General features: G+C 50.8%; 4 protein-coding genes across 15 annotated transcripts in view; 3 read left to right on the forward strand and 1 right to left on the reverse strand.

Annotated features, from left to right (window-relative positions):
- LOC108530829 (uncharacterized) overlaps positions 1–8,548 on the forward strand; it is a 28,660-nt gene extending 20,112 nt beyond the window's left edge. For 2 of the 5 annotated variants that reach the window (XM_017873879.1, XM_017873878.1), the window contains 7 exons: positions 1,993–2,126; positions 3,823–3,904; positions 5,690–5,744; positions 5,824–5,894; positions 6,337–6,471; positions 7,276–7,434; positions 7,513–8,548. In XM_017873879.1, coding sequence (XP_017729368.1) covers positions 3,884–3,904; positions 5,690–5,744; positions 5,824–5,894; positions 6,337–6,471; positions 7,276–7,434; positions 7,513–7,674 — 603 coding nt within the window. In that variant the 5' untranslated portion in view covers positions 1,993–2,126; positions 3,823–3,883 and the 3' untranslated portion in view covers positions 7,675–8,548. Of the gene's footprint in view, positions 1–1,992; positions 2,127–3,293; positions 3,610–3,822; positions 3,905–5,488; positions 5,745–5,823; positions 6,472–7,275; positions 7,435–7,512 lie in introns of those variants that run through there. The other 3 variants (XM_017873881.1, XM_017873880.1, XR_001885981.1) reach the window with 3 other exon arrangements.
- Positions 8,549–8,921: 373 nt separating this feature from the next.
- Positions 8,922–13,144, reverse strand: SLC35A4 (solute carrier family 35 member A4). Its single transcript, XM_017873904.1, is given in 6 exon segments — positions 8,922–10,503; positions 10,506–10,564; positions 10,567–10,699; positions 10,702–11,399; positions 11,999–12,216; positions 13,094–13,144. Coding segments are annotated over 4 exon segments (981 nt in total). The 5' UTR covers positions 10,795–11,399; positions 11,999–12,216; positions 13,094–13,144; the 3' UTR covers positions 8,922–9,807.
- On the forward strand, positions 13,099–19,679 carry APBB3 (amyloid beta precursor protein binding family B member 3). Of its 8 annotated transcripts, none has more exons than XM_017873896.1 (13): positions 13,099–13,296; positions 14,042–14,119; positions 14,287–14,363; positions 15,231–15,291; positions 15,455–15,601; positions 15,727–15,854; positions 16,103–16,108; positions 16,230–16,365; positions 16,503–16,587; positions 16,850–16,933; positions 17,197–17,312; positions 17,447–17,638; positions 19,126–19,679. In XM_017873896.1, exons 1-13 carry the CDS (start codon positions 13,153–13,155, stop codon positions 19,360–19,362), a joined length of 1,491 nt encoding a protein of 496 aa, XP_017729385.1. In that variant the 5' UTR covers positions 13,099–13,152; the 3' UTR covers positions 19,363–19,679. The 8 variants fall into 8 exon arrangements, with proteins under 8 accessions (XP_017729385.1, XP_017729387.1, XP_017729392.1 ...); XM_017873898.1 differs by having other exon boundaries at positions 16,251–16,365; XM_017873897.1 differs by having other exon boundaries at positions 13,156–13,753; positions 14,042–14,205.
- The window catches only part of SRA1 (steroid receptor RNA activator 1), an 11,822-nt gene continuing 9,673 nt past the window's right edge, over positions 19,637–21,785 (forward strand). The window contains exons 1-2 of the mRNA XM_017873905.1: positions 19,637–20,522; positions 20,678–20,803. Of these exons, the coding sequence (XP_017729394.1) occupies positions 20,462–20,522; positions 20,678–20,803 (187 nt within the window). The 5' untranslated portion in view covers positions 19,637–20,461. The remainder of the gene's footprint in view (positions 20,523–20,677; positions 20,804–21,785) is intronic.

The raw sequence follows: 21,785 nt of genomic DNA on the forward strand, positions 1-21,785 counted from the left end.
TATATATTATGTATGGATATATTCTAGATATGTTTATATTTTTATAAATTTGCATTTTAAATATTTTTAAAGTGCAAAAATATATTCATCAAAATTATCATACTGATTGTCTTAAGAGGAGGGAGGGTAAAGAGAATATGATTTGGGATTTTAATCAAAAGGAGCATTATTTTGTCTATAATTTACATTTCTTTTTCTTCTTTTTTAAGCCTCAAAGAATAATATGTAAAAACATAAAATACTGGCCGGGCGCGGTGGCTCAAGCCTGTAATCTCAGCACTTTGGGAGGCCGAGACGGGTGGATCACGAGGTCAGGAGATCGAGACCATCCTGGCTAACACGGTGAAACCCCGTCTCTACTAAAAAAAAAAAAAAAAAAAACTAGCCGGGCGATGTGGCGGGCGCCTGTAGTCCCAGTTACTAGGGAGGCTGAGGCAGGAGAATGGCGTAAACCCGGGAGGCGGAGCTTGCAGTGAGCTGAGATCCGGCCACTGCACTCCAGCCCGGGCGACAGAGCGAGACTCCGTCTCAAAAAAATTAAAAAATAAATAAATAAATAAATAAAGGAAGGAAGGAAGGAAGGAAGGAAAAAAGATAAAGAAAAAATTTTCCAGGTCTTTGCAGATTGGCTGTGTGGAGTCACTCCTAAACTTAGCCAGGCAATTTACAGCTCTGTTTTAGCCTTCACTTCCTGCTTGTGCTGAGCCCAAAGACCAGACAGAGATGAAAGCTCATTGTCTTATTGGGCCTTTTCTGGACATAAGTCCTACCCTGGGTGTGCTTTCTACTCTCTCTGGTACACATGGGAACTTTTTGAAGCCCTTATTCTCCCAAAAATATCATTTTCAAACTTTTCCCAGTCTTTCAGGGTGTCAATTGTTTGCCTCAACTGTTATTTTTGCTTCAGGCAGCAGTGCCTTGTTCTTTTGTTCTTCAACAGTTTCCAGGGAACATCCTCTGTGTAGCTGCTCTGCCTTGAGAGAGTTCTGAGATAGGTGAAGCAAAGAGAATTCCCTTTCATCAGTTCTTGGGGGGAAACTCTGGACAATCAAAAAAGATAAACACAATTCATTGGGAACAAGATCTTCTCTGCTCCCTCCCTAACCAGGAACCCCCACCAGAAATTTGGGCTACTGTCTTCAAGATTAGGCCTGTGCTGGGGAGGGGTTGGAGCGAGGGTAAGTTAAAACACCACAGAGATCTCTTACGATGTTTAAGTTGCCTCTCCTGGTTAAGCATTGGTTGCTGTAAACCTCTATCTTTCAGAGTTAAAATAAGGTTGTTTCTGGCCATTTTTGCTAGGTGTTTCTGGGGATAGATGGACTCCTGGAGTTCCCTACTCTGTGATTTTCACTGATGTCATCTTCTTTTGCCCATTTTAAAATTGGGTTGTCTTTCTATTATTGAGTTGTAAGAGCTCTTTATATATTCTGGGTACAAGTCACTTGTCAGGTACACAGTTTAAATTTTTTACCATGAGAATCTATTACTTCTTTTTTAAAATTTGTTTTTATTTTTGAGACAGACTCTTACTTTATTGCCCAGGCTGGAGGGCAGGCAGTGGTATGATCTTGGCTCACTGAAACCTCTGATCTCTGGGTTCAAGCAATTCTCCTGCCTCAGCCTCTCTAGTAGCTGGGATTACAGGTGTGTGCTACTACATCTGGCTAATTTTTGTATTTTTAGTAGAAACGGGGTTTCACTATGTCAGCTAGGCTGGTCTCGAACTCCTGACCTCAAGTGATCTGCCAGCCTCGGCCTCCCAAAGTGCTGGGATTATAGGTGTGAGCCACCATGCCCATGGAGAATGTATTACTTTTGTAATTCAAAAAGTAATACTAATAAAATAGAGATCTGTACGATGTTTCAAATCTGTCTGGTAATGCACAAAAGTTTCTGGAAATAGTTGCCCTTTCCATCAGAGTGTAACTCTGTCCAGTTTCTTTCCCCATCCACCAGTGGACATCGCCTTTCTTCCTCTCTCTCTTGCAGAGACTGCCCCCTGCTGCGGGTGTTGGCTGGTGAAGTTGTTGGTGAGGAGGCGGAGGGCTCTTTGCCATGGATTGTCTCACAGCTTTTGGAAGGAAACAACTACAGTGGCCTGCTTCTTCGCCTGGACCCCCAAGGTGGCCAGGGGGAGAGTGTGGGGTTCTTTGGGAAGCTCTGAGATCTGTCCTTAGGCCTGCCTCACCCATCACCCAATCAACCTCAGCCCCAACTCCAGCCCAGAGAGAGAGCCTGACCCTCCAAGAGGGCCCCAGAGTGCCTAGGCTGACAGAGACTGGAGAGGCAAAGCCAGGTCAACAGTGAAAGTAACCCCTCACCCTTCAGAGGCCTTAAACCATTACCAAGCATTTTTGCACAAATGCCTTTGATTCTTACCAAAACCCCATGAGGCAGATATAATTTACAAATAAGGAAAGAGAGGCAGGCCTAATTTATAGGTGAAGAGAGAGATAAGAGAAGAGAAGGGAGTCTCCTATTTTCATAAACCTGTTAAAAATCAAGCCTCAGCTGAGTGCGGTGGCTCATGCCTGCAATCCCAATATTTTGGGAGGCTGAAGTGGGCAGATCACCTGAGGTCAGGAGTTCGTTGGCCAGGCCACTAGCCTGGCCAACATGGTGAAACCCCATCTCTACTAAAAATACAAAAATTAGCTGGGCATGGTGGCGGGCGCCTGTAGTCCCAGCTACTTGGGAGGCTGAGGCAGGAGAGCTGCTTGAACCTGGGAGGCAGAGGTTGCAGTGAGCCAAGATCGTGCTACTGCACTCTAGCCTGGGCGATAGAGCGGGACTCCATCTCAAAAAAATTAAAAAAATAAAAAAAAAAAATCTCTGTGTCCTTAATGTAGATGCTGGCAGAAAAAAAGAAAAAAAATCAAGCCTCTGAAATGTAATGATGTCAGGGATTTGGGGGAGGTCGAGGTGGGGGTATTGATCAAGCAGAAATGGCATGAGTTGATAACTGTCAAAGCTAGGTGACAGGTACACAGGATTTCCTATACTTTGTGTATGTTTGAAATTTTCCATAATAAAAGAGTAAAAAATGTCTGGCCCTCGTCTCCAAAATCAACAAACACACATTCATTTGGCTAGCAAGTTCCCAGACCTCCCCTGTGCAAGGTCCCTTGGAATGAGGAAGATAAGTTAGAGCAGTTCACATCCACAAGGATAAAGCAGTGAGGGCTAGACCTGTTTACCTTCAGGCCAGTTTGATATCATGATGAAGGGCATGGGCTTGAGTTTTGGCTCTGCCACTTGCCAAGAAGTTGCTTGACCTCTTTGAGCTTCTATTGCCTCATCTGGAAAACGTCGGGGGAGGCAGGATAGATTGGAGCTTCTGCCTGATTGGAGCGTTGTGTGGATAAAAAGAGGCAATCCATGAACAGCCTTAGTGAAGTGTCATCAAGCACATGTAAAAGCCTAGTGGGGGTTAGATATTTTTATGAATAGTACTACTAACAAAGAGTAAAAGTATCACAGGCAGCGTGCTTTGGAGTCCACAGGAAGGAGTAATTCACTTGGAGTGTCCCTTTACTAGGTAGCTCCCTCAGTTTGCTCCAGGCTGCTCTGTTGGGGGCCTCAAGAAGGAGGATGCAGGTGAAACAGGTGAGGCCCACCCTGTGGGATGCAGTAGAAGAGGCTCGGGCCCGCCGGGCTGGCCTGAGGCCCTTGCGTTTAGGCCTTCTTGAGGATACCCTGATGTACAGTGGGCTAAGCCAGCTGAGAAGGGCACTGCGGGAGTTAGAGGTGAGCAAGGTGAAGCCTGAGGGCATCTGGGCCAGCCATGGCCAGTACCCACCTTGAATCCTTTCTCCATAGGTGGTAAAAGCGTGGAGCCAGCACCCAAGAAGAAAGATGCTCCAAGGAGCCAGGTGAGGCGATGAGGCTTCCAGAACCACAGGTATGTCTTCACATTCACCCTTTTGGGAGCCACATTGGTGTCTGCCTTCTTGTCTTCTTTCCAAAGCACTTTGAGGAAGACCTCCATTCATTCATTGACTTATTGATTCCCAAACACTTATTGACCACCCACTGTGTGCTGGGCCCAGTGCCACATAGGCCCTGGGAATTCCCTGCCCTCATGGAGTTTATAATCTCCTGGGAAGAAACAATTGCACCACCATCATTGGTGCTCTGAAAGCCTTATAAACAGAGTTCTGTGGGGCATCTAAGTCAGCCTTGGCAAGAGAGGGGTGGAAGACTTCATGGAGGAAGTGATTCCTGAAGGAGGTCAACAAAGATGAGTGAACAACCTGAAGGCAGAGAATGACAGGCAAAGACTCAGAGGCAAGAAAGTGCTTGGTCCCCTTGAGGTAGTGCAAGCAGCTCAATTTGTTGGAGAACAGAACTTGAGGGAGAGTCAGGAGAGAAGGACTGGAGAGGACAGCAGGGGCCAGGTCACACAGGGCTTTGTAAAACAGAGATGTTTGGACTTTGTCTTAAAGGTCACAGGTGAGCCACAGAAGTATTTTAAGCAGGAAAGAACACTGTGTCCTTTTCAGGTGAGCAAACTGAGGCTTAAAGAAAAGACGTGAGGCTAAGCATGGTGGCTCATGCCTATAATCCCAGCACTTTGGGAGGCCGAGGTGGGCGGATCACCTGAGGTCAGGAGTTTGAGACCAACGTGGCCAACTTGGAGAAATCCTGTCTCTACTGAAAATACAAAAATTAGCCTAGTGTGGTGGTGCATGCTTGTAGTCCCAGCTACTTGGGAGGCTGAGGCAGGAGGATCACTTGAACCCAGGAAGCAGAGGTTGCAGTGAGCCGAGATCAGGCCATTGGACTCCAACCTGGGCATCAAGAGTGAAACTCCATCTCAAAAAAAAAAAAAAAAAAAGAAAGAAAGAAAGAAAGAAAAAAGAGAAAAGAAAAGATGTGAGAGGGCTGGCCGCAGTGGCTCACACCTGTAATCCCAGCACTTGGGGAGGCTGAGATGGGCAGATCACCTGAGGCCAGGAGTTCAAGACCAGCCTGGCCAACAAGGTGAAACCCCATCTCTACTCAAAAATACAAAAATTAGCCAGGCATGGTGGCCCATGCCTGTAGTCCCAGTTACTCAGGAGGCTGAGGTGGGAGAGCCACCTGAACCCGGGGGGCGCAGGTTGAAGTGAGCTGAGATTGCACCACTGCACTCCAGCCTGGGTGACACAGTGAGACTCTGTCATAAAAAAGAACAAGATGTGAGACCTGTGAGCCTGGGGTCACAGGTGTAATCGGGAGCAGCAAAAGTATAATCACACTCAAGTCCTTAGACTCCTAATCTAGTGCTCTTTCATCTCCTTAGGCTGCATGGCCTTTCTGGTCTTCCATGATTTATCACAGGGTGGTTGAAACCCTGTCTCTGTCCAGCCTCTTCTGGCCTTTCTCTTCTTTTTTCATAATTGCTTACAACTTGTTTTTACAGCCTTGGGGCTTGGGAATCAGGCATGGTGGCTCCTATTTATTGAGCAAGAGCCTTACTGCTAAGTGCTTTCGGTGCAGTACTTCATTTCATTCTCTCTACAACTTTTATCAGCTCGATTTGATAGAGAAGCACATGGAGACTAGGCCAGTCACCTGCTCGAGGTCATTCAGCTAAGAAGAGGAGGGGCTGGGATCATGATCTGTCTGATTTCCAAGCCCTGATCTTAACCTACACTGTCCTGGGAGAAAAGGTGTGGAATAGTCACTTCTAATATCTTCTCAGCAGGTGATAGAGTCACCAGTAAGCCAGAGCCCATGCCTCGAGGGAGAGCCCCAAGGTGGGTCTGGGACTTGGGGATGAGCTAGGAGTGGGAGGTATTCTCTGCCTTTGGTGTGATTCATTACATTTTCCTCTAGTGGCAGGAAGAACGGCAACTCTAAGGTGTGGGCTCCACCAAAAGAATCCTCTCAGGCACCCTAAGGAACAGGTAATACCTCATGTACCCCAGGAATGACTGGAAGCCATAGGGGGAGTGAAGAGCTGCAGAGCCCAGCTAATGTGCCCCTGCTTACCCTTCCCCAATATCAAGGAGAAATGTGAAGCTTTTGACAAATAAAGGACCTGAGGGTGACTAGACCCCTAAGGGAGGGCCATGGGGAGGGACTGTTTTCCTACTTACTGGATTAAGGGTATAGGATCCTTAGGGGCACTATGGCACCTCTTGGCAGAGCCACTACCTTCCTCTCCCCACCATGGCCTCCTGAGTCTCTGCCCATGCTACAAGCTCTTCCAGGCCAGTTAGGTCCTGGATGTTGTTCTGGCAGCAGCCCTGGTGATGAGGCATTGGAAAAGCTGGGCTCTGGTCCTAAATCTGTGCACACACATAGACTTCTGACCGAGCCCAGCAGGTACCAGATGTGGCCCTGCAGTTCTTCTTGGCCCAGGCCCGGAGGCAGAGACTGAGGGAGCAGCACCAAATTTGGATTCGAGAGAAGCTGAAGCATTTGGAACAGAAGGAGGAGGTGGCAGATGACCAGATCAAAGACCTGGTGGCTGAAGAGGAGGTAAGGAGAGTCAGATAGAGGACTTGAGGCTCTAATTGGTCCAGGCACTGTGCTAGGGCTGGGATCCATCATCAGTCACAACTGACTGGTTCATACTCTCTCTCATGGCCCTCACAGACTTCTCAGGGATAGATGAGGCAATTCTCAGTGCTAAGTGATGGGACTGGGGAGTTAGGGGCATGTGGGACCAAAAAGGCATATCTGATCCAGGCTGGAGTGGATCAGAGGAGATGGCATCTAAGTTGAGCCTTAAAGGGCAGGCAGAAATCAGCCAGGGGAATTCACTGGACACTGAACTTCACAAGGGCAGTTACTGCTCATCACATCAAGGCACTCATAGATACAACTTATTTGAACAAATTAAGAAACATAACATGTGTATGTGGTGGGGGTGGGTGGAGTGGTGACATGTTCTCAGAGAAGATAAAACAGAGCAAAGGTTCAGAGGGAAGCAATGGCAAAGTGGGTCCTGTAAACTGCAAATTCTCCAATCTGGCTGGAGCTGAACACGTGTGTAGTCAGAAGCAAGGCTAAAGAGACAAGTGTGTGCCACAGCTCTGGCTTTGGATTTTACCCCAAGGAGAGTTGCAAACCATTGAAAGGCATGTGCCATGTCAGCTCTGACCTTCACTAGCCATGAGAATTTGGGCAAGTTAGATCACTTCTCTGATTCACTGCTGTCAAATCTGTAAGATGACAATGCCACATATGGTTGTTATTGGATAAAATAATACACTTAAAGTATTTAGCACAGAGCCTGGCACACAGGTGGCACTCAACAAAGAGTATGTGTTATCACTGAAGGCCTGCAAGGAGAGGCAGAGATGGCAGCAGGAACAGATGGTGCTGAGATTCCAGCTGGAGGCCCTTCAGGAAGAGCGGGACATGGCAGAGCAGGACCTGGCAGCCCTCTATGACCTGCATGTGCAGGCCACTCGAGCTCAGACACACCATGTGCTGCGGGTTAGTGGGGATGGAGGGCAGGCCTTGAGCTGGCTCCAAGGCTGGCTGAGTAACAGGCATCTCTGAATCTGGGTACAGGTATTCCAAGCCTGGCAGGGCCAGTGGGAGGAGCGGGCCATGACCACAGAGCATCGTCACTGCAGCCTGCTGGCGGGCATCCTGGAAGAAGCCATCAACCTGGCCACACAGAATCAGGAGCTCCAAGCTCAGAACCAGCAACTTCAGCAGGGTGCAGACTAGGCTGGGGACAGTCATGCTGGACCGTCCTGGGGAAAAACCTGATCAGGAACTCTTTAGAGGAAGTTTCCTGTCTCCTTATTCTGGAGGGTCCTAGAAGGGAGAGAAAGGTGAGACAAAACCAAGCTGATCCTCATCATGGATAATTAATAACACAAACCATGTCTCATTGTTCCAGTCCTTACTAAGTGCCTAATATTATTTTATTTAGCCTCTCCAGTTACCACATAGAGTAGGTACCATTTGATCCTCATTTCAGGGGTAAGGCAACTAAAGCCAGAAGAGGTTCAATAACTGCCCAAGAACAGTCAGCTAAGTGGAAGAGCCAGAATTCAAATTCAAGTCTGTCCATAGTTCTACACTGCACAGTAGTGGCTTACAAGCTTCTGGGTGCATCAGAACTACCTAGGAAGCTTAAGAGAAAGAAGAAAAAGATTCCCAAACACTACTCCCTAAGATTCTGCTTTAAGAGGTCTGAGATAGGCCTAGGCACCCCCCCATCCCCACCCACCTTTGCTTTTTTTAGAAACTCACCACATATTCTATCATAGAATCAGGGCCTGACATTCCGCTGGCCATGATTTTAAGACAGATGACAGGCAGGAATTGTCTGTGAGGGAACCAGAGGAAATGAAAACCAAAACCACATCGTATTTCTTAAGAGTTTTTTGGCCTAGAGTCTAGTTTGTCCTGCTGAGCCCAGAACCTGCTGTTCCCAAGACTCCCTCCGCATTCCCCTGGGCCCAAGTTTTGTGCTCCAGGGAAATTTCAAAAGCTCTGTGACAGGGAAATGTCTCAGCTCCATGGAGCTCTCACAGGAAATAATGCCACTGGCAACAGCTTGGAGAAAACAATTTTTTCTTAGTCTAAAAGTTACCCCAGGCCAAGCGCGGTGGCTCACGCCTGTAATCCCAGTACTTTGGGAGGCTGAGGCGGGCAGATCACAAGGTCAGGAGATTGAGACCATCCTGGCTAACACAGTGAAACCCTGTCTCTACTAAAAATCTAAAGAAATTAGCCAGGCACGGTGGCGGGCGCCTGTAGTCCCAGCTACTCAGGAGGCTGAGGCAGGAGAATGGCGTGAACCCAGGAGGTGGAGTTTGCAGTGAGCAGAGATCGCACTACTGCACTCCAGCCTGGGTGAAAGGGCGAGACTTCCGTCTCAAAAATAAATAAAGTTACCCCAGAATTAAGATACTCAGGACCCCAGAAGAACAAAATTGTTAAGACAGGAAGACACAAGACAGTCGTGGCTGTGGTTGTAGGAACCACCCTACAGCCTAGAAAACTTTATTAAGACCTTATTGCTTATGCAGTTAAAGAGACACTGATTGAGCTACAGGTTTCCTGTACCTGGTCTCAGGTCACTCTGTGCAGAGCTTCCCCAGGCTGTTGGGAGCTGGGAGACTGTTAGGCAGGGGCAGGACCCAGAGTGGGAAGCATGGTACCTCCCAGGAGCCTCAGAGTGGGTAGCAGGCTTCAAGACGGCCCTCAGAGTGAACAGAGAGGTCAGGAGTGTCGGCTTAAGCCAGGGCCCAGGGGCTACATTCCCTGAGATGAGTCAAGCCCAGCCCTCTCTGGGGTTTCCAGAACAAAGGCTAGGTGTGGGGAGCAGCACTGTGGAAAGGGCAGGGAGCATGTCTCTAGGCATTGCTGGAACTGGGGGTGATTGTCAAAGTGGCTGGGGTAATGGTTGTATAATCTGTGGCAACAGGGCTACTGTAGGCAGTAGCCACTGTTGGGTGACTAAAGTAGGCAAGGAAAGTCACTTGTTGCCCACACCCCACTTTCATCAACTCTGTTCATGCAGGACAAGGCAGGGAGTTGCCCAACAAGGATGGGGTCATTTCTCAGGCCTAGGTATTGATGTTACCTTAATTCTTTAGTCTGGAAGAACTTGGTTGGGGTGGGGGATGGTAAGCATTTCCTTAACCAAACACATTCTTCACATCTCCTAGGGGTACCCCTTCATCCACCGATCTCCAGAGAATAACCTGGCTGCTCTCACTTCTCCAGCTTTTCTCACAAGGCACTTGTTACAGGGCTGCTGATGGGAGGGGGAGGAAGGCTGGGATAGGGGTCTGGTGGAGGCGCCCAATCTACAGGGTCCGGAATCAGGGTGGAAGTTGTCAGGGACTAGCGGCTACCATAGTACAGGCGCATGGCCAGGCCAATGAGTAATGTGGCCAGGAAGAAGGCGGCTGTGAGCTGCAGCCGTAGCAGGACTGCTGAGAGCACGGCGTTGACCACCAGTGAGCAGGACACCACAAAGAGGCGTGTGATGCTGCTGCCGTGCTTCATGACAGCGGACATGAGCAGTCCATTTAGTGCCTGGCTCAGCACCACGAGTGCTGCCCATCCTGAGAAACCTTCCAGAAGGCCTGGGCCAGGGCCGCCTCCAGCATGCAGACCTAGATTCAGGAGCACACCAAAAGTATAGAGGAAGAGGTTCTGAAGTGCCAGGGGCAGCCGCTGTCGCTTCATGAGCAGCTCTGTGTACACTGAAGACAAGCCTGAGATGAGGCAGTACAGGATGAGGAGCAGGAGGCCCAGCGGAGTGATATGCAGGGGCATGGGGCTGGCGGCAGCTGCTGGAGAGGGACTGGGAAGGGTGTTCCCAGGCACTTGAAGGCCCCCTGCTGCACAGCAGGCCCCGGCAGCCATCAGCAGCAGCAGAGCTAACGCCTGACGCACAGAGAGGCGGTGCCGGAGGCAGAGGCAGTAGAGCACAGCCGTGCTTCCAATCTTGAGATTGCTCAGCACTTGTAGCGCTGCTGGGCGTCCATGTAACGCCTGAAGATAGATCACTAGGTTTGTTAGCGCATAGAGCAGCGGCTGCATAGTGCGGAAGGAGCAGCCTGGCGCCCAGGGTGGGCGCCCCTGGGCCATGCGCCCAGCCTATCAGAAGGGCAGAAGGCGCCCATAACAGCATAGCTTGTCAGCTCGTCAGCAGCACGGCCTGACAGGGAGGCCGAAGCGGCACTTCGCCGGTCCACATGGCACCAGTGCCAGCATGTGGGGCGTGGGCCACGCATACAATGCAGTGGATAGGAGTAGCATCAGGGTCCAGCGGGCCTGCCTGGGACGGCGCAGGCCCGGCATACCCCCATCCTCTACACTCATACCCACACCAGACCCTGGGTGACTAAGGGGCAGCAGGGATTGCAACACGTTTGGGGTAAATCAAGTTACGGAGCCAGCTCCCAGGAAGGAGGAGCTGTGGAACATTGCCAGAGAGAATACTGAGGATCGGAGGCATCTACCAACCCCACAGTCAGGGCTTGAAGAGTAAGGGGCTGGTAGTCCTTGAAGTCACAATCTTGGGGCCAGTCCCATGAAGTTAGGAAGCGGAAGAAGGAATCCAGGGTGTAGGCTGAGGAACTACTGTTCACAATCTGCAGGAAGGGAGGCAAGGATGAAGGTGGCAGGAAAGTTGGAGAGAGCAAATGGATGACAGCTGGGGAATTCAGATAAAGTGTCTCCACCTGAAGGCTGAGCCGCTCATCCTGCCTCTTCCATGGCACCTGGAGCTAGTCCGGCCCCTTGCGTAGCGACTGCAAATAGTCCCTTAATGTTTTCTCCACATTGGGCACAGCATATGCCTGAGCCACATAGATGCCAGTGCAGGTGCCCACAGCAAAGCCCAATACTGCTGATGCCCTCAGTTTGGCCACCACATAGCCAGCCAGGAATCCCTTGAGGAACGGAGAAGACAACAGCGAGCCATCCTGCAGAGAAAAATGCAGAAGGAAACTTAACTAGGCTCTTCCCTGACTCTGTCCAGGGGCTACTCAAGCTGGGATTAGAGAATTCCACCACCAGCTCCTCCTCACCCTGGACAACCGTGGTATTTTCTCCAGATTTTTCCCAAGGTTCTGGGGCCAGAAAAAGAACCTAGCAGTTCTGATCACACAATCTCAGAACCCTGGGGTCAGAAAGCTCCAACCATAGAACTCCACTGCCACACAAGGTCAGAGATGCTCCTAGCCCTGCAGGTTTCTCCAGCCTCATTTCCTAGCATGCTCCCCAACTACTGTAGCCAAATGGACCTCCTTTCACCCCTCATGTTTATAATGCTACTTCCTATCACAAGGCTTTTACATATGCTGTTCTATCTGCCTGGAATGTTCTTTCCTCCCCTCTTCACCTACTTAACCTCTACTTAAGATATTAGTTCATGTGCCATTCAGAAAAATTGTCCTTAGGATGCCTGAGAACAGGTCCTCAATAATCATTTGCTGAATAAATCTCTACCATTCATTTAACACTCTCAAGAGCATGTTGGGCAATAAAGCCTAAGGCAGGGGTGGGGTGGGACAGTCCTTACCTGGCCCACTCCACTGTTGACTTCGTCTTCCACACGCCGCTGCAGGCGTTCCAGCTGGTTCTTGAGAAATGCCAGGTCCTTAAGCTTAGGCAGAGAATCCTAGGACAAGCGAGACTCCAGCAGTCTGACTCAGCCCCACCCCTTGCTCAATTCCATCAGAAGCTAGGAATTGGGAGGGGATGGGGTGAGCCAGAAAGACCTTTTCCTATAAAAGCTTCCTGAGATGGCAGTGGCAAAGGAAGAAAAGCATTGAAAAGCACAGAATTCAAATGAGGGCCAGGAAGGGACTGACAGATGGAATCTGAACCAGTAACTTACATCAGCCTCAACAAGAATTTTACATAGCAAGCAGTATGTAGGAAAGGCAGGAGGGACAGCTAGGGACCGGTCCATCAGGAAAGCACTACTGACTCCATTATGAGCTCGAAAGTCATGACTAGTCTGTCTTGGCTACTATGTTCTAGTGCCTGACATTTAGTAAATGTGTGGGTAATGCTGAGCTTGTAGACCAATGGTGAGTAATGGACCGAGGCAGTTTCCTGGACAATTTGATTGTCTTGGTTCCTGGATGGGCTTTACCTCTTTATTCCCAAGGCCATCCCAAACTGAATGTGAGTGACTGGATGTGAGTGAGAATGACAAAAAAAGACTGTCGGCAAGTGCGTAAGTACATGGACTAAGTGATTTTGATCGCATGTAAGTATGAAATTCAGAGTGTATGCAAGGGAGTGTTTGAATGAGGGTGGTGTGAGTGTCCGTGTAATTGGAAACATCGTGTCACTGGAAAGAAAATTTCGGGAACTAGGGAATAGGGTAAAGTGAGGAGTGTTTAAGGGTGAATGTTTTTGAGTCTGTGCTAGTAAGTGGGGTTCGTGATGGTTCCCAGGAGGGTACATCTGGGGGATCCACGGCTCCTCCCACCTCGCCGAATGCTCTCCCCACACCACTCCACACTGTTGAGGCAGCTGACAGCAGCCTCAGAAGAAATAAGGGACATCCTCACTCCTGAGCCGCTCCAGAGTCCCTTCTCCCCGCAACTAAAAAGGTCAAGGAGAAGACCACGCCCGACTGCAGATCACCCTCACGGCCACTCACCTTGTCATCCGCCATCTTCCCAGCTGAACTTGTTGCGCAGGCGCATCCCCGCCTCCCTCATGCCGACTGCCCCGGCCATCTTTACTGAGGGCGAAGGCACTTCCGGAGCATTTTTGGAAAGGGTGAGGCACTTTCCTAGTGGCCGAGCCCGCCTCTCCCAGATACTTCCACGTGACCCCCTCCTGTCGAGTCTCAGGCTGCAGGTGAGCGCACTCACTACCCGGGCGCGATGATCTCACTCGTGCGCGAGTGCGCGCGGCGCATGTCCGGTGTGTCGGTCTTTGGACGCCTAATGAGTTCATAGTCGTGCGGTGGTGTCAGCGGTTTCGCTGGCGTTCTTGGGTCACCCCCAGACCCACACACGGAAATACGCACCCATTCGGGGATTCAGACGACCGTTTACACGCACCACACCTGGGCGGGCTGTGAGGCTCAGGCCCTCCCCCGGGACCGGCCCGTGTCCCGCCCCGTGTCCCGCCCCGTATTTGCGGCGCCAGCTGGCCCGGCAGCCTGCGGCGCAAAGAGGCTGGGCTTGCAGGCACAATAGCTCCGGAGGTCGCGCTGGACTGAGAGTGCGGGCCGGCAGAGGCTGGCGGGGAGCGGCCGGGGTTATGCTGGGCAAGGATTACATGCTGGCCATCATTCTGGTCAACTGCGATGGTGTGCACGGAGGGGCCCGGTGGGAAGACCAGGAGCTTAGGGAGGACGAGGGAATCCGAAAGACTACTCTGGGGCTCAAAGAGGGGGGGGGGGGGGGGATACCTCTCTGTGTAGGGACCAGGGGGCGAATGAACCCGATCTTTACATGTGATGTCTTCAAGATTGAGGAGCTTGGATCTTCAGCCTAAGAACTGATCCATTTTGGGGACGGAGAGAGGATTATGACAGCATGTTATTCTGAACTCACAAATAATATGCTCCCTCCTCTCTAATCCGGTGTTCCTGTAGATGACTTGTGGGGGGACCAGAGTCTGGAGGGGGAGCCTGGCTTGCCTCCTGGCTGGAGGAAGATCCACGATGCTGCAGGTACTTACTATTGGCATGTACCCAGCGGTAGCACCCAGTGGCAGCGCCCAGCCTGGGAACTAGGAGATGCGGAGGACCCAGGCACGGTAGGTGGAGTGTGAGGAGGAGGTCTGAGCCCGTGTGTGGACCTAGGTCTGCTGTTACACTGATTAACCGCCACTCTACAGGGAACGGAGAGGATTTGGGGACTGCGGCCCCTCAAAGGGAGATCCTTTTCCAGCCTGGAGAGCTCACTGGACCGGAGGTAACGGGTGGCCCAGGCAAAATGAAAGGCTTGGGGTTCCATGGTGTTCAAAAACGCAGCTGGACCCATGGTCTGCTTTCCAGCCCAGGTTTTGGATTCTGTCACATGTTTTGGGTTCTGTTGTGTTCTTGGCTCTGTCCCAAGTTCTTAACTGTCAGTATTTTGAGTTTTATCCCTTGCTCTAAACTCTTGTTTGTAGCTACATGTTTTTCATATTCTTGGTCCTAACTTATCATGTTCTAGACCTTGGCCATTAGGTCCTCTGTTCTAGGATCTCTTGTCCCACTTTGGGGTTCTGGTCCACATATTGAACCCTGCTCCATTTTGTGACTTTTATTTTATTTTTTTTTTGAGATGGAGTCTCACTCTGTCGCCCAGGTTGGAGTGCAGTGGCACAATCTTGGCTCATTGCAACCTCCGCCTCCCAGGTTCAAGTGATTCTCCTCCCTTAGCCTCCTGAGTAGCTGAAACTACAGGCACATGCCACCATGCCCGGCTAATTTTTCTATTTTTAGTAGAGATGGGGTTTCACCATGTTGGCCAGGATGGTCTTGATATCCTGACCTGGTGATCTACCCATCTCAGCCTCCCAAAGTGCTGAGATTACAGGCATGAGCCACCGCACCCAGCCTTGTGACTTTTATTCTATGTCCTGTGTCTGGGTTGTGTCCTGAATTTTCCCTCAAATTGTAAGTCACACTTTATGTTACGTTAATATGTCCTGGGCTCTACCCTGCTCTGTTTTTATATTTCTGGTGCTATATTCTGGGTCTTGCCCCTCATCCTGTGCTTATCAATTAGTCTAGGCCTCACCAGTGTCCCTACTGTAGGAAATGTGGTCCTCTTAACACCTCTGCTCTGTTTCAGTAACTCTCTGTCCTGGTGTGGTGAGGAATCCTACATCCAGAACATGGAGCCAGGGGCTAAGGTAGTGACTTGGACCTGAGGGCATTGGGAGGTCCCAAGGGAAAGACAAGGGTGGGATTGGACTGAGCAGAGGTGATCAAGGGTGAAGATAGGGAGTTTGTATTGTGGCACCTGCCACCCTGCTCCATCCTTATTCATTCCTGTCCCTTTCCCCAACTTGTCAGTGCTTTGCAGTACGCTCTCTGGGCTGGGTAGAGGTACCTGAAGAGGACCTGGCACCAGGGAAGAGCAGTATTGCAGTCAATAACTGCATCCAACAGCTGGCCCAGACCCGCAGCCAGAGCCAGCCTCTAGATGGTGCCTGGGGTGAGGTGAGTTGGCTCGGCCCCTCAATGGTTTGGGCCCAGGGCCTGGCAGAGGTAGCTGTCCCTGAATTGCCTATTTCTCATGGCAGTGACCTTTATCTGAGCTCTGAGCTGACCTCTGTCCTTGGCAGGGCCAGAACATGCTGATGATCCTGAAGAAGGATGCCATGAGCCTAGTGAATCCCCTGGACCACAGTCTGATCCACTGCCAGCCTCTGGTGCACATCCGTGTGTGGGGCGTGGGGAGCTCCAAGGGCCGGTGAGGATGCCTACATCCCCCAAGCGAGAGCTCGTCTCCCTCCCTACTGCAGGCTGTGATCCCCACTGATGCTGATCACCAGTACTTGAACCCTGGACACAGATCCTCTGATGTGGACCCAGGACTGCTTCCCCTGCCTGGTCCAGCCCTGGTTGGGGAGGGTGGGCCCAGCTCAGCAGGGACAAATGGGGGAGAGTCCGAGAGGCTGGGCTGATTCCCTTCTGTGCTCCCACATGCTTCCGGAACAGTGACAGGTAAGTGAAAACCAGGTATCCTGAACCCCATTCCTGACCTCCATACTCCATCCCTGCCATATCCCTAGCCTGACTTTCCAGCCTCCTGCAGGCTCCTGCCTCTAACCAGCCTCTACCCCAGCCCCATCTCTGCCCCTGCTAGGGACTTCGCTTTTGTGGCAAGTGACAAAGATAGCTGTATGCTCAAGTGCCATGTGTTTCGCTGTGATGTCCCTGCCAAGGTCATTGCCAGTGCCCTACATGGGCTTTGTGCCCAGGTAAGGGTCAGGGGTGGGGCAGGGATTGTGGGTAAGGGGTTGGGTCTGAAGCTTCCAAGGTAGTTGGGGTGGTATTGGCCCTTTTACCCTAATTCCCCTCTCTCCCTGTGGCTCATGCTGGCTTCATTGCGTTTTAGATCTTGTCAGAGCGAGTAGGGGTCAGTGGTAATGCCTCTTGCTGCTCTCCAGACCCCATCTCCCCTGAAGACCTGCCACGGCAAGGTATGGGAAGGCGAGTCCCGCATTGCTGCATTGGGCTGCTTTGGTGCGGCTTTGTGGGTGGGCAATTTCTGGTTATTTAGTACTTCTGTGGATAAATTTTGGAGGTGTCTGGTCTCAGGGATCCCAAGCCATGAGTTGGAGGAGCATCTATGAGCCTTTTATTCTACCAGCACCAGCTCTGACCTGAGTCCTGGCCATTCAGAAGGGTGGGGAAAATGGTAATTGAGAGAGCTGCCAGGCCGACTTGGTGTGTATATTTCAGTGGAGCTGCTGGATGCAGTAAGCCAAGCTGCTCAGAAGTATGAAGCACTGTACATGGGGACACTGCCAGTCACCAAAGCCATGGGTGAGGACTGAGGGGGCTGCATATGGTGAGCTGTGTGAGGCAAGGGGAAGGTGAGTGAGGTGGGGCCCACTACCATTTCTCAGAGTCCTCCCATGGCCTTGTTATGGCCTGGGATCTACCAGCCTTCCCAACTCAGAATTCTAAGCCTTGCCCCAACTATCCTATTCCCTATCTTTGAATCCCAAGTCAGTGAGAGGGGGCTAGACACTCCCTGCAGACTCTTTCTTTTACAACTGGGAGACACACTGGGCATGTTCCCCCAGGCATGGATGTGCTGAACGAGGCCATTGGTACCCTCACCACCAGGGGGGACCGGAATGCCTGGGTCCCAACCATGCTCAGTGTGTCTGACTCTCTCATGACTGCACACCCCATTCAGGTACCAGAAGAGGGTGAAGTTGGGGGCTTTGGAGGGGTGAACAGGGATGCTGAGGGGTCACTGCTTGCTGCCAGAAAAGTTCAGTGGGTCTGGCCAGTGCTTGGCCCTCTAGTGACTAGGCCTGGTGTGGGCAGGCAGAGGCCAGTACAGAGGAGGAGCCATTGTGGCAGTGCCCTGTGCGCCTTGTGACATTTATTGGTGTTGGCCGCGACCCACACACCTTTGGCCTCATCGCTGACCTGGGCCGTCAGAGCTTCCAGTGCGCAGCCTTCTGGTGCCAGCCCCATGCAGGGGGACTCTCTGAAGCTGTGCAGGCTGCCTGTATGGTGAGTCATGGGTGGGAATGGGTGGGTGGGATTGCCCTGCAGCTGCTTCTCCGTTGTTTACTGGGGCTCAGGGTTGGCAGCCTCTTTAGAGATCACAAACCTGGGCTGATTCTGCATCATTAATGTTTTGGCCCTCATGTTGTTTTTAGTAAGTTTTAATTAGTTGCCAATACTTAAAGGCCAGGACATTTCACATAATAATCGCTATTCTTGTTTTTCTTAAAATATCAAGAGCTCTGGCACTCAGTTCACACGTGTAAATGTCAGCATGCAGCCAGAGTTGTGCAGAAGCTGTGCCCTAAAGAGTTGGCATTGTTCCTGTTTGTCCCATTTAGGTTTATTTCCTGGCATCTGTGGGCATTTGAGTGTGGGCTGCTTATACTTTGTTAGTTCAGTTTGCTCATTCATTCAACAAATATGAATGCCTATAGGGTCCCAGGCACCATAGTTGACCCTGAGAATTTAGTGCTATAGAGGGCACAGCCCTTGTCTTCACAAAACACTTAGGATAGAGCCAAGATAGACCAGAAATAAGTTGTACACCACTGGTTAATGGAAGAGGTGGCCCCTTTAGGGGTCAGGAAGGCTACCTGTAAGAGGTGATAGAAAACTGACAGTCCAAGAGGGAAGTTAGCCAGGGGAAGGGGAGTTGGGCAGGTGTACCAAGCACAGGGAACCTTAGCTGTGAAGGTGAGAGATATTAGTGGATGAGAGTATCTGAAAGAATCTAGTGTATCTGGCATGCAAGGGGGATGTAGTAAGAGATGAGATCAGAGAATGACAGAAGCCAGGTTATGGGGGACCTCGTAGGTCAGGGTGATGAGTTTATCTGGAGGCACTGGGAATCACTGAAGCCCCACAGTGAAGTCAGGGTTATGTATTAGGATGACCACTTAAGCTATAGTATGGGTAAAGATTTGGAGGACATGAGAGGAGGTAGGAAGGCCAATTAGGACGCCTTTGAGCCATTCAGATGAGATGAGTGGGAGCAGTTGCATTGGGGCTGGAGTTTGAGTTGTACACCCTTACCCTCAACTAGGGAATCTGCTTGGCCAGGGACTAGTCCCCACCAGTGAGAGATGGAAAAGAGCCAACATAGTGGTACATGTAATTAAGAGTTCAGGCTCTGCAATCAGAGAACTAGGTTTGAATGCCATTTCTGCCTTTCTCGGGCTGTGTGACCTTGGGCAAGTCATATACTCTCTGAATCTCAATTTCCTCATTTGCAAAACAGGGATAATAACCCCTCATAAATAACTGAATTATACAAAGCACTTAGCAGTGTCCAGCCCGCCCTCCTTAAGTGTCTGATACAGTTTTATGATTTTGTTATTGAGCTACCTGGGAATGCTCTAGAAACTCCACATGTGGCCGACTACCAACCTTGTTATCAGACAGAAGCTTTGGCCAGTTCCCTGTCCGGCAGAAGCTTTCAGGGAGTCTAGGGGCAGAAAGTAGCTGGATCCTCACATTCCCCTTCTCCCTAGGTTCAGTACCAGAAGTGTCTTGTGGCCTCTGCAGCTCGAGGCAAGGCCTGGGGTGCCCAGGCCCGTGCCCGCCTGCGGCTCAAGCGGACCAGCTCCATGGATTCCCCAGGAGGTCCCCTGCCCCTCCCCCTGCTCAAAGGAGGGGTTGGCGGTGCAGGGGCAACCCCTCGAAAGCGGGGTGTCTTCTCTTTTCTTGATGCCTTCCGGCTGAAACCCTCTCTGCTCCACATGCCCTAAACTTACCTGGGAAGGCTAGGGAAGGAGGCTCTGGGTCCATGCCTAACTCTGTACCCTTTTATTCCTCAAGGCCTATAGCCTGTCACCCCTTGAAGCCTTCTCTGCCTGTCCCTCTGATCCTTGTCCACCGTCTGTTTATTGCCCAATTTATTGTTTATATGGATGACTGGGAGGCACTGCACCACAATGTAGGACCCTGGCTTCCCTTTCCTTGGGTCCTTGTGTTCCTTGCCCCTGTCCAACCCTGGACAGTTGGCTCTACCTCAGTAACACTTTCTAGCAAAATCAGTGCAAATAAAAATCCCTCAGTGACCTCACTGGATGTGAGTATATTGGGCCTGGGACAGGGCTGGGGGTTAACAGCCTGTGTGAGATGAGCGTCTTTGTGTCTGTGCTTGATGTTGGTGGCTCTCTGTAGTCACATGACAGCATGGGTGTGATGGAGATCTGACTTCATTCATTCAACAAACATATTTTCTAAGGAGTTCCCTGTGCCAGGCACTAAGCTGGGCACTGGGGATGTAATAAAATAGACAAGGTCCCACCTTCTGAGACTGTCAGACAGGGAAATGAACAAGAGTCAAATAAGACAGAAGATGTGATGTAATATAACTAGGAAATCTTAGAGGGTTGTAGGGTTGTGGGAGCTCAAGTAAGACACTTAACCTGGCCTGAGACATTCCAGAAGGCTTCCTGAAGAACTGACATCTGAGCTGAGAACTGAAGGAAGATGAGTACTAGTTAGTGAGGCTACCGGACGTGAATGTGGAGATTGTGCAGGACAATGCAGGAGGAGGCTGTAGAAGTCAACCTGGCTAGATCACAGCGGGGCGTATGCGGGGCAGGAGCTTCTGGTTGTTCGAACTTGCTCCTGAGAGGATGAGGGCTCCCAGAGCGCTGGCTCCTGGACAACAACCTCCTTTGGTGCCTTGTGACCAGGGCCCTGATGGTTCATTAGATGGAGCCTTCGAGTCTTAGGGAGTTGCCGCAGGGTCCCCACAGCAGCTCCCGACGGCTGTGAACGAGCACCCATCCTCCAGGGCTCCCGGCAACCCGCCTGGCCTGGGACGCGGCTCAACTGTGAGCGGCCGTCCCGGAAATGACGCGCTGCCCCGCTGGCCAAGCGGAAGTGGAGATGGCTGAGCTGTACGTGAAGCCGGGTGAGCGCGGCCGACTGGCTAGGGCACTAGGTCCTCGCCCCGGCCTAGGCTGGGGGCGGTTGCGGCGCGGAGTCTGGACCCTCTGTCTCCCCCAGCCCCAATATGAACTATCAGTGGAGTTCCAGGCTCGCTTCACACATCCCTCGCCTCCGCAGGCAACAAGGAGCGCGGCTGGAACGACCCGCCGCAGTTCTCATACGGGCTGCAGACCCAGGCCAGCGGACACAGGCGCTCGCTGCTCACCAAGAGGGTCGCCGCACCCCAGGATGGATCCCCCAGAGGTGCGTGGGGCCCCTGTGCTCGGAGACCGACGGGGAATAGGGGGGGAGGGGGTGTAAGAGATAAGCCTGTCTGGAAGGCTTTTTTCTCTTCCCCGAGGGCTCCTTATGGAGAGAGGTTATGGGGCTCCAGTAAAGGTCTCAGGGCAGGTGCTTTTCCGAGCCCGTTCTCTGCTGCTCAGGTTAATAAATGGTGTATTGATTTAAAAAGACTCTATTTTTTCATCCTAGGTGATCTCATCCAGACCCGTGGCTTTTAATATAGTTTTAATCCTCAAGTTATTTATCTTTGTTAACCTATACCTCTTCCCAGAACCTCATAGTGGCATATTCGTTTGTCCATTCTGTCTTCACTTAGGTATATGATAATCATCAGACTTCACAGTTTTTCATTCATTTAATCACTGTTATTTACTGAGCACTTACTATAAGTCAGGCACTGTTTAAGGGCCAACTAGACAGCAGTGAGAAAAAAGATTTCTGCTTTCAGGGAGTCCATGTTGCAGCATTGGAGATGGGCTGAAAGATTAAATAGTGGTGAGGGTGCTACAGAAAAATAAGCGGTGATGTAATATGACTGGGTAACGAGGTGTCTGAGGGGCTGATATTTAAGCCGCACAAAAAGCATTCCAAGCAAAAGAAACAGCTGCAAAAGGAGTAAGTTTGGCCAATTCAGAGACTGATGAAATACAGAGTGGCTGGCTACAGCCACTTTGTAAACTAGGATAGTGGGCTTTGTAAACCAGGATAAGGAGTTTGTATTTTAGTCTACATAAAGTTGGAAGCCATTGGAAAGTTTAAAGTAGAGGAGAGCCACCTTTCCCCCTGAGAATTTTCCAGGCCATTAAATGGGCTGTGCTGTGGCCCCCATAAAGGGGCTCAGGTTTGGTTCTTTCAGTGGCTCTCCATTCTCCACACCCTTTTTGCTGTAGAAGAAGAATGATACAAGGCTTGGTTTCTTTTTTTTTTTTTTTTTTTTTTTTTT

Source organism: Rhinopithecus bieti, unplaced genomic scaffold (genome assembly GCF_001698545.2).
Source record: "Rhinopithecus bieti isolate Rb0 unplaced genomic scaffold, ASM169854v2 scaffold_8674, whole genome shotgun sequence".
Lineage (NCBI taxonomy): Eukaryota > Metazoa > Chordata > Mammalia > Primates > Cercopithecidae > Rhinopithecus > Rhinopithecus bieti.

Excerpts from the sequence above, each read along its gene's own strand:
- APBB3 (XM_017873896.1), top strand. The coding sequence starts at position 13,153 with ATGCCGACTGCCCCGGCCATCTTTACTGAGGGCGAAGGCACTTCCGGA. Across the intron at positions 13,297-14,041 it reads TGTCGAGTCTCAGGCTGCAG|ATGACTTGTGGGGGGACCAG; the intron begins GTGAGCGCACTC and ends GTGTTCCTGTAG. Across the intron at positions 16,934-17,196 it reads GCCAGTCACCAAAGCCATGG|GCATGGATGTGCTGAACGAG; the intron begins GTGAGGACTGAG and ends ATGTTCCCCCAG.